The 17,329-nt window shown below is 42.1% G+C and overlaps 1 protein-coding gene across 1 annotated transcript in view; it reads left to right on the top strand.

Moving 5' to 3' along the window:
- LOC114652330 (uncharacterized) overlaps window positions 1-17,070 on the top strand; it is a 161,152-nt gene extending 144,082 nt beyond the window's left edge. The window contains exon 20 of the mRNA XM_028802674.2: window positions 16,016-17,070. Within this exon, the coding sequence (XP_028658507.1) occupies window positions 16,016-16,090 (75 nt within the window). The 3' untranslated portion in view covers window positions 16,091-17,070. The remainder of the gene's footprint in view (window positions 1-16,015) is intronic.
- The last annotated feature ends 259 nt before the right edge of the window (window positions 17,071-17,329 follow it).

The following is a 17,329-nucleotide window of genomic DNA, read 5'->3' as shown; positions in this document are numbered from 1 at the left end:
TGTTAATTTGTTTTTAGTAATGTTTATAAATGTAAGTAATTTTTATTATTATTCAGTTTTTTCCCTCATCACTCAAAGCACTTACAAGGTTTACATTAGAACACTCTGTACGAGAACAGGCCATTCAGCCCAACAAAGCTCGCCAGCCCTATCCACTTATTTCTTCCAAGAAAACATCAAGTCGAGTTTTGAAAGACCCTAACGTCTTACTGTCTACCACACTACTTGGTAGCTTATTCCAAGTTTCTATCGTTCTTTGTGTAAAGAAAAACTTCCTAATGTTTGTGCGAAATTTACCCTTAACAAGTTTCCAACTGTGTCCCCGTGTTCTTGATGAACTCATTTTAAAATAACAGTCTCGATCCACTGCACTAATTCCCTTCATAATTTTAAACACTTCAATCATGTCACCTCTTAATCTTCTTTTGTTTAAACTCTAAAGGCTCAGCTCTTTTAATATTTCCTCAAAACTCAACCCCTGTAGCCCTGGAATCAGCCGAGTTGCTCTTCTCTGAACCTTTTCTAGTGCTGCTATGTCCTTTTTGTAACCTGGAGAGTAAAACTGCACACAGGACTCCAGATGAGGCCTCACCAGTGTGTTATAAAGCTTGAGCAGAACCTCCTGTGACTTGTACTCCACACATCGTGCTATACTGTATATCCTAACATTCTGTTAGCTTTCTTAATGGCTTCTGAACACTGTCGGGAAGTCGATAGCTTAGAGTCCACTATGACTCCTGAATCCTTCTCATAAGGTGGACTCTCGATTTTCCGACCGCCCATTGTGTATTCAAACCTAACATTTTTACTTCCAATGTGTAATACTTTACATTTACTGACATTAAATTTCATCTGCCACAAATCTGCCCAAGCCTCTATGCTATCCAAGTCCTTCTGTGATGATATAACGGATTCCAAATTATCTGCTAATCCACCTATCTTGGTATCATCTGCAAACTTAACCAGCTTGTTATTTATATTCCTATCTAAATCATTTACAGATATTAAAAATAGCAGCAGCCCTAGCACTGACCCCTACTGGTCACCACTCTTAACATCACCCATGACCTAATGAGGTTCCTCGCACTTCACCATCTGCTTCCTTTGTCTGAGCCAATTCTGCACCCATCTACAAACATCACCCTGAACTCCCACCTCTTTTAATTTGATGCCCAACCTCTCATGTGGCACCTTATCAAATGCTTTCTGAAAGTCCAGATAAATAATATCATAAGCTCCACTTTGATCGTATCATTTTGTTGCCTCCTCATAGAATTCCTGCATGTTAGTAAAACACGACCTCCCTCTTCTGAACCCATGCTGACTGCTTAGAATAACTCCTGTCCTTGCCAGGTGTTGCTCAATCTTATCCTTAATAATTCCTTCCATTAATTTTCCTGTGATGCATGTTAAGCTTACTGGCCTATAGTTGCTTGGATCTGCCCTGTCACCCTTTTTATATAATGGGATGATATTTGCCATTTTCCAGTCCTTCTGAATCTCTCCAGTGCGCAGTGACTTCCTAAAAATGTGTCAAGGGTTTATATCTGTACTCACTAGCCTCCTTAAGAACACGAGGATAAATATTATCTGGTCCTGGTGATTTGTTCAATTTCAGCTTATTTAATCTGAGCAGCACTTCTCCCTCTACAATTTCCAAATCCCTCAGTACCTCCTTAGTAGTCGCGTTTACCTCTGGGAGGTTATCCACTTGCTCACTTGTAAACACCTCAGAAAAATGTAAGTTAGCATCTGCTATTTCACTGTCTGTATCTTTTAATTCCCCTTCACTATTCCTGATGCACTTGACCTCCTCCTTGACTGTTCTTTTACTAGTAAAATACTGAAAGAATCTCTTCGGGTCTTCTTTCACCTTATCTGCTATATTCCTCTCCAACTGTCTTTTAGCCTTCTTGATATCCTTCTTAATGGTTGCCCTCATGTTCTCATACGCTCTACAATTCACTTTGCAGTCATTAGTCTTATATGCCTTATAAAGCAGTTTTTTCCTTTGCAACTTCTTTTTTAAATCTTTATTAATCCACCGTGGAGTTTTTTTTTTAATTTCCTATTAATTCCAAATTTAGGTATGTATCTGTCCTGCATTACATGTTAAACATTTTTAAACCTGTTCCACTGCTCCTCGACTGTCTCCACACTTAAAAGCTTATCCCATTCTATCCTACTTAGACATTGTCGCATCTGCTCAAAATTAGCCCTACCAAAGTTCAACTTAACAATTTAACAAGTGTTTGCATCTGCACTCTTACAAAATACTGAGAATTGTATTACATTATGGTCACTTGACGCTAGTGGTTCAGTCACCACTAGGTTGGGGTACCAATTAGGTCACTTCTTTTAATTAGAACAAAAATAACACCCAACCAGCAAGAAAATAAAGGGGCTTCAGTCAGCCTTCAAACAGCTGTAAAGTTAACAAAAGACCTGGAGCTCTGTCCTACTCTGATGCCCAGTCAATTTGTGACGCCACCTTCCAGGAGTTTTATAGTGTCTGCACCAGGAGAGCCTTCTCAGGGCATTTTGGGCGGGACTAGGTGTCCTCTTTGAACAGCTTTTTGATGGAAAAGGGAAAAGGAGAAGATATGGTTAGCATCAGCGCCCCCTTTCGTCCCAGGGTGGACCTGCTTACACCTCTTCAGAGAAGGAAGGTGGTCCCCAGGCACCAAGAGCATACATTTCAGAACAACCCAGCAAGAGCACTCTGTCATATGGTTGGTTACCTGTAAACAATCAGAAACCAAAGATTATAAAGTATGATAGGATTAGCTACATGTTTGCTCAAGTCAGCTTTGAGCCTTGGGTAAGGTTATCAATTTGTGGAAAGTCCTTCCTATTCTTTCTTAAGTAGTAAAATAAATAAGTGATGCAGGAACTAGGTCAAGAGAGAACTGCAGTGCACCACACCACAGCACACTCTCGATGGCCTAGTTATATCCGTGGGTGTGTGTGCTGAAGTAGGCAGTGCCAGCATGTGATCTGAGGAAGAGGTAACAGAAAATCGCAGTTGTCGCCCAGAACACATCGACGGCACTAATGAGATTAAGTGGAAAAGTCAGTAGAACTCTTTAAGGAAACTTAACTACGTAAACACCCTCTCCATATGTATGAGAGACGGGGACACAGACAGTGGACGGCATTACGTTTTCTAATGAAAAGTTTCAAACATTGAAAAGGGTAAAAATGCAAGAATAAAATGCAGTGATTCTAATTAGACTTAAAATTAACTAAGTAAAAAATGTTCATTCAGAAATCAAAAGCATTGCCAACTGGTCTTTAAAGAAAACCCTGATGCAGGTAAATGACGCTTAAGCAAATTACATTGATCTTTCTCTTTCGTTGATGTGACCCACAGGGTACAGTTTTGCATACATTTTAATTTCTTTACATCGGCTCATGTCTTTGGTCGTTATTTTGCTGGTAATACTCACTTTACTTTACCGTCCAACTGAATGCCATTCCCCATAGCCTCACTAACCATTTCTCACAAATGGACGTTCACCATCACCAATGACATGACGGTATCTTCCTTGCCTTACTGGTAGATTCAGTCAAATCTGGAGACCCTCGCAACTTGTTATGGAAAACCTCTGGAACTTGACAGGATCTCTTCTAGTTGTATGGATTCAGTTCTTGGCCCAGTCACGGACTGAATGGGCTTTTCACATTCTCCTAATGTCTCTGCATTTTCTCCAAGCCCTCGTTTTTTTCTCTATATCACCAGATTTTGCATTTTTCGGTTGTCTGGTGACTACATATTGGCCCAGTGTGAGAGAATTGGATGTGTCAGTGTGCGCCATAATGGAGTCTTATGGGAAACATGTAGTGGCAGCATAGCTCCTGATGGAGCTTAAAAACTGAGATTTTTTTAACGTAGGTGTACATTCACAATTGCCTTCTTGTTAAAATAAATGTCTAAATAAACTCATAGTAGCGCTGCCCACAATGTTCCAAAGGATTAAAATTAATAAATCTGGACTAAGGAATACAAAATGCTGCTCTTGAATAAAGCTCTTTTATAGTGAACATGGCATAACATGAAGAAGCCACGCAAGACCAGGGAGGTAACATTGTAATCGGAGGGAGGCTGAGGAGGTCAGACAGCAGTTCAAGAATGACTGTAGAATGAACAAGACTGCCATCCCACTAGCGCTGGTCGTTAATAATAATAATGATTCAATGATATTGTCTTTGTACATGTACAGTGAAATGTAGTTATCACATACCCCTAGCCAGTGTACAGTGCCCCGAAGCAATTGCAGGTTAAGGACCTGGCTCAAGGGCCCAACAGAGTAGAATCCCTATTGGCAGTAATGGGATTCGAACCCGCACCCTTCTGGATATCAGCGCAGATCTTTAACCACAGAACCACCACATAACTGTCATAATACGTATCCTTATTCCGCCTGTGGTACAATACATCTGCCTCCAATAATAAAGTTTCTTATAACAAACTGAAGTTCAGGAATGCATCTACTTTGTTAACGGAGGTATTACTGTAATATTTGTTTACCTCATTTAATATTGCAACATCAGTAAACAGTGCAACACAGCACAGTGTCCTGATCTGTTTTAAAATCACAAATACACTGCTTTAAGGTGCCATATTGTAAGTATATATTGCAGACGTAATAGTAACATGTCTAGCATTCACAGGAAACAGTTTGACATTTGCTGATTGTTTATACAACTGCAAGTACGCTTCAAGTTCAAGTTTATCTTCACGTGTACAGCACACTCTACTTACATACTGTATATCCACTTGGTACGATGTGAAAATATAGACGAGAGAAGACACTGCCAGTCAAAAGTTTGGACACTGAGAAAGTTTCATGTTTTTGATAGAAATGTTTACCTTTTTTATCAAGGTAGTATTTTAAAAATGCAGCCAACATGTTATGAGTGTTGCTAATGGCTATTACTGCTTGAAATGACTGATTGGTATTTTACAGAGCCGTGCAAAAGTTTGGGTATCCTTGCTTAAAATGTCTGTCACTGTGCATAGTTAAGTGAGCAGAAGATGAACTGATCATCAAGTTAAAGATAACAAATTTCTTTAATATTTTAAGCAAGATTACATTTTTATTTCCATCATTCACAAGGACAAAATGCCAAAAAAGATGAAAAGGGCCTGAAGCAAATGTTTGGGCCCCTGACATGGGCAGCACTTGGTAAGTCCCCCCTTTGGCGAGTATCACAGCTTGTAAACACTTTTTGTCTTTCAGTTCTTACTTGTGATATTTTCACCCATTCGACATTGCAGAAGACTTGGCAGTTCTCTCTTTTGACACCTCGCCACAGATCTTCAATGATGTTTAGGTCGGGGGACTGTGAGGGCCAGGCCATGGCTTAACCGTCAGCTTGCGCCTCTTGAGGCATTCCATTGTAGATTGTGAGGTGTGTTTGGGATCATTATCTTGTTTTAGGGCCCATTCTCTTTTTAACATCAACTTTTTTACAGATGGTATGATGTTTGCTTCCAGAGTTTGCTGGTATTTATTTGAATCCATTCTTCCCTCTACCAAGGACATGTTCCCTGTGCCGATGATCGATCCACCATCATGCTTAATTAACTCTTTGAGGGCTGAATATTTTTTCCAAAGAACTCAATTTTCTGAAAAGCACACAAAGCAATGGTTTCACACATAAATCAACATAAAACGTCTGTTGCTATGTGCCGTGGCCGCTGTTGGCGCATGTTCAGCATCTCTAGCGGCAGTGACTGTGTGGGGGCACCTTGATGGTCAGCAGGAATACACGGTGGGCCGGCTGCCTGCCTGTCTTCGCACAGCAGGTGGGTGGCAATCGCAGTGTGACACAATACGGTTTGTACCTCTTGTCATCATAAGTGGTGGTCCTCCCAGGCAAATGCTGGTGTAGGCGCATCAGCTACACGATCAGCTGGCGACCGATTAGATGATGCTGGTACCTCACTTTCGTTTTCGATATCCATCTCCAGATCACTTGCATCAAACTCTGAGTCCGACAAGTAAGAGTTATATTCAACGAAATTACATAAAACAGCCATGGAGTATTTTGCTTTGTATATTCGCTTTGGTCTCTTGCCAGATGTCGATGCCATTTTAGAGGTTGTTTGCTCTTCGTTACTCAGGCACGAGTAGGGGATCGAGGTTAAATCAACAAAGCTGTGTAACTTTCCTTCTAGCAAACAGAGTCAAACTAAAATGTAAGGGTCGAGTTTTGTCACAGTTTACAGCTGATTACTGTCCTCTACCCCTGAATTTTGATAAAAGTCGACATCAGCCCTCAAGGAGTTAATAGTTGCCAAGGTGTTCTTCTCCTGGAATTCTGCCCTCTTTTTTTTCTCCAAATATACCTTTACACATTGTGACCAAAAAGTTTTATTTGGACCTCATCAGTCCACAGGGTGTGTATCCAAAATGTATCAGGCTTGTTTAGATGTTCATTTGTAAACTTCAGGTGCTCAATTTTGTGGCTTGGATGCTGGAAAGTTCTTCTTCTGCCAACTCTACCATGAAGGTCATATTTGTTCACGTGTCGCTGCACAGTAGAACGGTGGACCACCACTTCAGAGTCTGATAAATCTTTTGCAGTTAAATGGGAGTTTTTATTTGACTTTCTAGCCATCCAAAGAGCAGTTATTGGTCTTCCAGACCTCAGCTTGACCACCACCATTCTTGTTATCTGCCATTTCTTAATAACATTACAACCTCAGGAAACAGAAACCTCAAAACTCTTTGCTGCACCCTGCTTTGTGAGCATCAATTCTTTTATTTTTCAGAGTGCAAGGCAGATGCTTAGAGGAGCCCGTGGCTGCTGATTATTGAGACAAGGTTTGAGGAGTCAGAGAATGTATACAGCTTTGACATTTGCATCACCTGGGGTTTCGGTGATCAGCTCATCTTCTGCCCACTTAACTAGTCACAGTAACAGACATTTTAAGCAAGGAGGCCCAAACTTTTGCATGCCACTGTATTACTCGCATAAGCCCCCCATTCAACAGCCATTCTTTTAGTGTCCTGATGGTCAAATCCCTTAGCTTATACTTATTTAGACATGTGTGAATGCTAATTGGTTATTAGAGAAATCTTTATCAGTGCATTAGCACCACTGAACCTGTTATTCTGTTCACATGTGTTACAAGATACTGGCATTCTTAAAGTTTCACTTCTGGGTTAAAAATTGCCAAAATGAAACCGCATTCTCAACATGTCAGTCTTTTGTGTTTTGCAGAAGTTATCGTGTTTACATACACACACATACAAACACCCACAGATACACAGACATAATTCCAAAAGTATTTTTGGACTCGGGGAGGTCTAAAACGTTGAGATTAATCAAAATCTTGAAGTTGAACTTTTGGACGATTCCAATACTTTCCCTATACTTTGTATATGTGAAAGTCAGGGAGGTTTATGATGTCGAGATTCATCAAAATCTCGAAATGGAATTCTTGGATAAATACAAATCTTCTTCTTCTTTCGGCTGCTCCCGTTAGTGGTTGTCACAGCGGATCATCTTCTTCCATATCTTTCTGTCCTTTGCATCTTGTTCTGTCACACCCATCACCTGCATGTCCCCTCTCACCACATCCATAAACCTTTGCTTAGACCTTCCTCTTTTCCTTCTCCCTAGCAGCTCTATCTTAACATCCTTCTCCAAATATATTCAGCATCTCTCTTCTGCACATGACCAAACCAATGCAATCTCGCCTCTCTGACTTTGTCTCCCAACCGTCCAACTTGAGCTGACCCTCTAATGTCCTCATTTCTAATCCTGTCAATCCTTGTCACACCCAATGCAAATCTTAGCATCTTTAACTGTGCCACGGCTTTTCCGTTCTTCATCCTCTTCATAGCTGTCCTTGCTTCCTCCTTGCTGCACTTCCTGATTCACTATCTCCACATCATCCAACCTCTTCTCTCTCTCTCGTTCTCTTCATTCATCAGCCTCTCAAAGTACTCTTGCCATCTGCTCAACACACACTCCTCGCTTGTGAGAACGTTTCCATCTTTATCCTTTATTATACTAACCTGCTGCACATTTTTCCCAGCTCGGTCCCTCTGTCTCGCCCACCGGTCCTTTTCTCCCTCCTTAGTGTCTAACCTCTCATATAACTCATCATATGCCTTTTCTTTAGCCTTCGCCACCTCTCTCTTCACCTTGCTCCTTATCTCCTTGTACTCTTGTCTACTTTCTGTATCTCTTTGACTATTCCACTTCTTCTTTGCCATCCTCTTCCTCTGTATACTCTCCTGTATTTCCCCATTCCACCACCAGGTTTCCTTTTCCTCCTTCCTCCGTCCAGATGTCACACCATGCACCTTTTTTCTGTCACCCTTACTATATCTGCTGTAGTTTCCCAGCTGTCTGGTAATTCTTCACTACCACCCAGTGCCTGTCTCACCTCCTCCCTAAACTCAACCTTGCAGTCTTCCTTTTTCAACTTCCACCATTTGATCCTTGGCTCTGCCCTCACTCTCCTTCTCTTCTTGATCTCCAACATCATTCTACAGACCACCATCCTATGCTGCTTAACTACACTTTCCCCTGCCACCACTTTGCAGTCTTCAGTCTCCTTCAGATCAACTCTTCTGCATAGGATGTAATCTACCTGTGTGCATCTTCCTCCACTCTTGTACGTAACCCTATGTTCCTCCCTCTTCTTAAAATACGTATTCACCACAGCCATGTCCATCCTTTTGGCAAAATTCACTATCCTCTGACCTTCTTCATTCCTCTCCTTGACACCATACCTACCCATCACCTCCTTGTCTCCACTGCTCCCTTCAACAACATGCCCATTGAAATCTGTTCCAATCACCACTTTCTGTCCCTTTGGTACACGTTCATCACTTCATCCAACTCGCTCCAAAAATCTTCTTTCTCCTCCATCACACACCCAACTTGCTGGGCATATGCACTAACAACATTCATCATCACACCTCCAATTTCCAGCTTCATAATCATTACTCTGCCTGACACTCTTTTCACCTCCAGAACACTCTTGACATGCTGTTCCTTCAGAATAACTCCTACTCCATGTCTCCTCCTATCCACACCATGATAGAACAATTTGAGTCCACCTCCGATCCACATGGCCTTACTCCCCTTTCATTTCGTCTCTTGCACGCACAATATATCAACCTTCCTTCTCTCCATCATATCTGCTAACTTCCCTTACCAGTCATACTGCCCACATTCAAAGTTCCTACCCTCAGTTCCACTCTCTTTACCTTCCTCCTGCCTCCGGACACGTCTCCACCCTCTTCTTCTCCTTCTTCTTTGGCCAACAGTAGCCCAATTTCCGCCAGCACCCAGTTTGCTAACTGTATTGGTGGCGGTTGTTGTTAACCCGGGGCTCGACCGATCCGGTATGGAAATTTGTATTGTTGTCTGCATATTGATTTGGCAAAATTTTACACCGGATGCCCGTCCTGATGTAACCCTCCCCATTTATCCGGGCCTGGGACCAGCATGAAGAAACCCAATGGTTTGTGCATCCCCTGTGGCTGGGTTTTTTGGACAAATACAATACGGGCGGAGTGGTGGCTCTGAGATCGTTCCTCCCCCAAACTATGCGACTCTTTAATTCCACCCGGGGGGGGGGGGGTAAACGTTAACATTTAACATTATACATAGTTATTGTCAGTTTTTCACCTGCATTATTATCATTCTTGGGCGGCACGGTGGCGCAGTGGGTAGCGCTGCTGCCTCGCAGTTGGGAGACCTGGGGACCCGGGTTCGCTTCCCGGGTCCTCCCTGCGTGGAGTTTGCATGTTCTCCCCGTGTCTGCGTGGGTTTCCTCCGGGCACTCCGGTTTCCTCCCACAGTCCAAAGACATACAGGTTAGGTGGATTGGTGATTCTAAATTGGCCCTAGTGTGTGCTTGGTGTGTGGGTGTGTTTGTGTGTGTCCTGCGGTGGGTTGGCACCCTGCCCGGGATTGTTTCCTGCCTTGTGCCCTGTGTTGGCTGGGATTGGCTCCAGCAGACCCCCGTGACCCTGTGTTCGGATTCAGCGGGTTGGAAAATGGATGGATGGATGGATTATTATCATTCTTTAATTTAGTATGATTTATTGTATCAGTATGCTGCTGCTGAAGAATGTGAATTTCCCATTGGGATTAATAAAGTATCTATCTATCTATCTGAGGCTAAGGATCTGTGCTGGTATCCAGAAGGTTGCCGGTTCGAATCCCCGTCACTGCCAAAAGAGATCCTACTCTGCTGGGCTCTTCAGCAAGACCCTTAACCTGTAATTGCTCCAGGGGCGCTGTACAATGGCTGACCCTGTGCTCTGACCCCAAGGGGTATGCAAAAACTAACAAATTCCTAATACAAGAAATTGTATAAGGCGAAATAAAGAACAAAAAAAAAATACTTCATATACAAGAAAGTAAAAAGGTATCAATTTCTTTCAAAAACATGAAAATGTATGGGTATATCCAAACGTTTGACTGGTAGAATAAACAGCAATCACAACGCAGCATTAGATGTGCAAGGGCACTGCAGGACATTTTTGTGAGCTCACTTGGGTTCCTAGTAGTCCAATAACCTCTGTACTCTGAATTCTGCCTTCTTTATTTCAATATATTGAGCGGATACAGATCTGTCCTTATGACCCTTTTAAAATTTCAGTAAAAATAACCACTATTAACTTTAAAAGCGTTTTAGCCTGGGATCACGAATATGAACAAGAAATGGACAATAAACCATTATTTTTCTTCACAGCTTCAATCTCAACAGTACTTGTATTTCATGCAGAAATGTCTCCCTTTAATACTGTAATCCAACAGGTAACCTTATTTGTATTTATTACGTTTTGGAGAACAGACCCTATTTAAATATAACTTACATAAAATGCTCTCTACAAGTAGGTACGTATTGACACCAAGGTGCAAGCAAAAACTACAATTATGTCATAACAAGCCGCTTACAGATGCTTAATCTGCATCGTCGCTGCCAAAGAAAGCAATTAAAAGAATTTTAGAACTGCTGCTGCTAATTAATTTCCTTTGCCAGCTTATTTTAGAAAGTTGAACACATTATTGTAAATCCTTGATGCTGTTACAGAGTTTCTATTGCGTAATTCGCATCATTAGCTTTCATGTGTGGTAGGCCCTCACAACACAAAGTAGTTACACCCGAGCTGTTAGGCTTATCTGTGCCTGCGTCTTCCAATGTTTCCAAAACTCTCGAGCAACAAGTATGACTGATGCCCTCACCAGAAACAAATCCCACAGTCCGAGAATCTTGGGTTTCAAACGTTTTAATGAGAAGTTAAGCAAAATGACACCTTTTATTGGCTAACTAAAAAGATTACAATATGCAAGCTTTCGAGGCAACTCGGGCCTCTTCTTCTTTAAATTACATCTTGCCTGAAGAAGAGGCCTGAGTTGCCTCGAAAACTTGCATATTGTAATCTTTTTAGTTAGCCAATAAAAGGTGTCATTTTGCTTGGCTTCTCACTACATTCATAATGGCTAACACGGTACGACACCCTAGCACTACAAACGTTTTAGTGAGAGTCGAAGCCAAAGCAGGTCACACAAAAATGAAAAGTTGTTGCTTATGATGTTTCTGTTTAAGGCTTAAATCTCAGTTATGTTTCTTTACGTTGATGCATTCATTACTATTTACGGTGCCCACCATTATGTTTGGGACAAAGACACATTTAAAATTACAAATCAAACAATTCAGACATCAGGAATCGAGTGCACATAACAGATTTGCATTTCGGTCACATCGTGCAGACATGACAACACTTTTTCTATGTGGTTTCCCCCATTTTGCAAACGTGTACAAGGCAAGAACTACGGCAGGGTGGTCACTTATGTGAATTAAACATTATATTATTAATTTCCTTCATGACACACATTTACTACATGTGCCTGTTAGTGATGGATTGGTATTAAAACTTTGACTGTGTTCTCAAAAGTGGCTTTGAGATCTCAGTGCCGGTACCACAACAGTTCAAAAGCTAAAAATGGACAATTACAAGCCCCAGCACCCCTGTTTGCTCTGCCCCACTTCCCTTATCTTTCATTTTTTGGTGAGTGAAGTCTTCATCTCACTGAAGCAATGAAGGATCCACCGTGTGCTCTTGGTTGCTTTAAAAATTTTGGGCACTCCGTGGCCTCAAGTGGTAGTTGAGTGGCCAGAATCTTAGGTGTTCTGTCCGACTCCAGGTTAAACATTTGAGTTTTATGTCAAAAAACTGGTTCAGTCTCGTTTTTATCATTTGAGGATTTACTGCTAAAGTCAGACCCATGCTTGGCTTTTCTGGGACACTGAGAAATGAGTTCATGCTTTTATTACATCACGGCTGGATTACTCTTAGAAAAACCAGTCTGTCTAGGCTGCCACTGGCACAAAATGCTGCTGCAAGACTCCTCAGCGGGTCTGAGTCCTCGGCTCATCTCACCCCTCGTTTAGTTCCATTACACTGGCAGTCTCCAGTACACTTTAAAGACGTGATGAGCTTTTACAATACAGGCAGACCTCTTAGATCATCTGACCAGGGCCTACTTGTTATTCCACGCACTAGAATACAAGCAAAAGAGAGCCTTCTCTGTTATGGCACCCAAAGTCTGGAACTGTCTCCCCCCTTGATACAATGCAATACAATACAATTTATTTTTGTAGAGCCCAAAATCACACAAGGAGTGCCGCAATGGGCTTTAACAGGCCCTGCCTTGTGACAGCACCCCAGCCTTGACTCTCTAAGAAGACGAGGAAAAACTCCCCCCCCCCCCCCCCCCAAAAAAAATGGAAGAAACCTTGGGAAAGGCAGTTCAAAGAGAGACCCCTTTCCAGGTAGGTTGGGTGTATAGTGGGTGTCAAAAAGAAGGGGGGGTCAATACAATACAATACACAGAACAGAACACAAATAATTCTCAATACAGTGGAACCTCGGGTCATGACTGTAATTTGTACTCTGGTCGCAACCTGATTTGGTCGTGACCTGAAATAATTTCCCCCATAGGACTGTATGTAAATACAATTAATCCGTTCCGGACCATACGAGCTGTATGTAAATATATATATTCTTTAAAAGATTTTTAAGCACAAAAATAGTTAATTATACCATAGAATGCACAGTGTAATAGTAAACTAAATGTTTACTTACTTCTTCTGGTCACTCCAGCTCCTTGATCGCTCAGCTGGAGCAACCGCTTCCTTCTGCCCCACCGAGTGTCGGCCAAAACACCCTGCTTGGGCTCTCGCACTCTCGCTCTCTCACTTGTGCTCTCTCTCTCTCTCTCTCTCTCCCTCCCTCTCTCGCTCGTGCTCTCTCTCTCACTTGTGCTCTCTCTCTCTCTCTCTCTCTCTCTCTCTCTCTCTCTCTCTCTCTCTCTCGCTCGTGCTCTCTCTCTCTTGCTTGTGCTCTCTCGCTCGATCTCTCTCTCTCTCCCTCCCTCTCTCGCTCGTGCTCTCTCTCTCACTTGTGCTCTCTCTCTCTCTCTCTTGCTTGTGTGCTCTCTCTCTCTCTCTCTCACTCGATCTCTCTCTCTCTCTCTCACTTGTGCTCTCTCTCTCTCTCTCACTCTCGCTCGTGCTCTCTCTCTCTTGCTTGTGCTCTCTCTCTCGCTCTCTCTCTCTCACTCGATCTCTCTCTCTCTCACTCGCGCTCTTGCTCGTGCTCTCTCTCTCACTTGTGCTCTCTCTCTCTCTCTCTCTTGCTTGTGTGCTCTCTCTCTCTCTCTCTCTCTCACTCGATCTCTCTCTCTCTCACTTGTGCTCTCTCTCTCTCACTCTCGCTCGTGCTCTCTCTCTCTTGCTTGTGCTCTCTCTCTCGCTCTCTCTCTCTCACTCGATCTCTCTCTCTCTCCCTCTCTCACTCGCGCTCTCGCTCGTGCTCTCTCTCTCACTTGTGCTCTCTCTCTCTCTCTCTCTTGCTTGTGTGCTCTCTCTCTCTCTCACTCGATCTCTCTCTCTTGCTTGTGCTCTCTCTCTCTCTCTCTCTCTCACTTGTGCTCTCTCTCTCTCTCCCTCTCTCGCTCATGCTCTCTCTGTCTTGCTTGTGCTCTCTCTCTCTCGCTCGATCTCTCTCTCTCACTTGTGCTCTCTCTCTCTCTCACTTGTGCTCTCTCTCTCTCTCTCACTTGTGCTCTCTCTCTCTCACTTGTGCTCTCTCTCTCTCTCTCACTCGATCTCTCTCTCTTGCTTGTGCTCTCTCTCTCTCTCTCACTCGATCTCTCTCTCTTTCACTTGTGCTCTCTCTCTCTCTCTCTTGCTTGTGTGCTCTCTCTCTCTCTCACTCGATCTCTCTCTCTTGCTTGTGCTCTCTCTCTCTCTCTCTCTCTCTCTCTCTCACTTGTGCTCTCTCTCTCTCTCCCTCTCTCGCTCATGCTCTCTCTGTCTTGCTTGTGCTCTCTCTCTCGCTCGATCTCTCTCTCTCACTTGTGCTCTCTCTCTCTCACTTGTGCTCTCTCTCTCTCTCTCTCTCACTCGATCTCTCTCTCTTGCTTGTGCTCTCTCTCTCTCTCTCTCTCACTTGTGCTCTCTCTCGCTCGTGCTCTCTCTCTCTCTCTCTCTCTCTCACTTGTGCTCTCTCTCTCTCTCTGTCTCTCTCTCTCTCTCACTTGTGCTCTCTCTCGCTCGTGCTCTCTCTCGCTCGTGCTCTCTCTCTCTCGTGCTCTCTCTGTCTTGCTTGTGCTCTCTCTCTCACTTGTGCTCTCTCTCTCTCTCTCTCTCTCTCACTTGTGCTCTCTCTCTCTCTCTGTCTCTCTCTCTCTCTCACTTGTGCTCTCTCTCTCTCGCTTGTATTCTCTCTCTCTCTCTCGTGCTCTCTCACTCTCGCTTGTGCTCTCTCTCTCTCTCTCGTGCTCTCTCACTCTCGCTTGTGCTCTCTCTCTCACTCGCTCACTGCACAGAGAATGTACAAGGAGAGACTGAACACGTGCGGAAATCATCGGCGCATACGAACTGGAAGGGAAACTGGCTTGTTCGTCACCCAAGTGTGTGTTCGTGTGAACTTTTTGGTCGTGGTCCGAGACATTCGTGACCCGAGGTTCCACTGTACAATATAATAGTACAATAGAAATTTTACAAGTACAGGGCATAATTCAACAGTAGATGAGTTATAAGAGCATCTAGTTCTGTAGCTACATTTAAAACTCAATTAAAAATGTATTATTTTTGACAGGAATTTCTTTCTTATTAAGTTGTTTTTATATCTTTCTATTATGTATTGCATCTATTTGTTTTAGCTATGGTGGCTTGCTAATTTTACTATTTTTTTGTTATTGATCCATTTTTATATGAAATATTGTAATGGTGCTTTATTTTATTTTTTTTATTACTCCTTTTTATGTCTTTTTGTTTTGCCGTCGGAAAGCACTTTGCATATCGCTTGAAAAGTGCTCTCTAAATAAAATATGAGGGACGTTCAAAACGTTTTCCGCACTTTTATATTTTTACTGGAAACGGTGAAGGTGGGAGGAGTTAATAATCGGGCATTGAAAAGTTGATATGACGCGGGGAAAATTGCATTGCAAACGAAGGTGACTGTGTAGAAAAGGGATGTCATTTGTTTTTGAAATTCTTAAATAAACACAGTTAAAAATAAAATTGTGGGAACTTTTTGAGCGTCCGTCATAAATGAAAATGAAATGGGAGCAATGAAGCTGGGGGTGAGGGGGCTTGGGCTTCAGCGCATTAACAGCACATTTTTCACTGTGTAGCCTACCACAAGTCAAAAGGTTGAGGTTGATGTTGGGGTTGAAAGCTAATACTTACTTCCAGTACTGAAAATACTGACCTGCTGTTACCGTACTGTTTTAAATATTGTGTTTTCTCAGTACTTTGCCACTTCTGGCCACCCTGGTGCCTGTACGGTATGCTGTCCTTTAAGTTAATTTAAAATAAACTAAGAAGAGGGTTTAGTAACGGATAGGTGGATGGATAAAAAGATGGCAAGTGAATCCAGTAATAATCCTAAGCTGAATTTTAGTATTATACGTGTCTAACTTGAGGCTCATTCTGCTCTAAGACGTATTTCTTCTCTTGCAGGGTAAAGCTTTTGGGCAGATGCTGTTAGATTTCAAGATAAGAGGAGTACCCAACTTGAAATCCCTGATAGACTAGGTGGTCTGGTAAATAAATTGCATTTCCATCCGTAGCATTAGTGCCTGCGTGTTAACGGCTTACACAGGATATAGAAAAACGTAAGCTGCTACACGCAACTGTAGACATTTCTTTTATACGATAAACAGACTTTGTTAACAATTTCATTGAGCTTCTCTGATTTATCAAATGTATGAAACCACTATAATGGATCTACATTCATGTACTGTAAAAGTGGCAAAATACTTTCATAGTTTACAGATCTATATTTTTTAAATTACTAAAATAAAAAGAAAAAAAGACTCCAGCAGCATTTCCACAAGTTATATTTTGTAGCAGGCAGTTTACTGCTGGTCTGCAAATGGGTGATTATGTTTTGAAATTAAACACGGTGCCATAGACAGTCGTTATTTTTATATTAATGCTCGTTTGGCTTGTAATGATTTAGAACTGCTGCTCTAAGCGTAGTCTTCTTTTTTAAGTGCAGAACTAACATGTTTACAAGTGTTATGCAAAAGGAGACGGTACGACTTTACTAAAGTGGCCTTCTACGTTAAGCTGCTCCTTCTCCTACATTTCAATTATAAAAGTGCCTTTACAGCGCTGAAATACATGTGTTTGAGGTCAGTCCAGAAGAAAAGTCTTCTTATGGGGAAATGTATAAAAACTGAAGAGCCGTGCCTGTAAAATCATAAAGTTTTAATAAAGATAAAGCAAATGTAAGTAAGCGCATTACAAAATCTTCACTTGAATTTGTATCTTTGCTTTTGAACAAATAAAATATGAACTTATAGAATTCTTTGTTTCAGCATTTTGCCTTGGAATCAAAAGTAGTTTGTGTTATAAGGGGTTAGCTAGCAGCTACAGTAGATACAATACAATACAATTTATTTTTGTAGAGCCCAAAATCACACAAGGAGTGCCGCAATGGGCTTTAACAGGCCCTCCCTCTTGACAGCCCCCCAGCCTTGACTCTCTAAGAAGACAAGGAAAAACTCCCATGTAGGGAACAAATGGGAGAAACCTCAGGAAAGGCAGTTCAAAGAGAGACCCCTTACCAGGTAGTTTGGGCTTGCGGTGGGTGTCAAAAAAAAATGGGGGTCAATACAATACAATACACAGAACAGAACACAAGTCATCCTCAATAGAATACAATAGTGCAATAGAAATATTACAAGTACAGAGCAGAATTCAGCAGTAGATAATATCATGTAATAGGATTTAGATAGATAGATATATATGAAAGGTACTATATGATAG

This window comes from Erpetoichthys calabaricus, chromosome 5 (assembly GCF_900747795.2).
Source record: "Erpetoichthys calabaricus chromosome 5, fErpCal1.3, whole genome shotgun sequence".
NCBI classification, from domain to species: Eukaryota; Metazoa; Chordata; class Cladistia; order Polypteriformes; family Polypteridae; genus Erpetoichthys; species Erpetoichthys calabaricus.
This window is presented reverse-complemented; position numbering and strand designations above follow the sequence as displayed.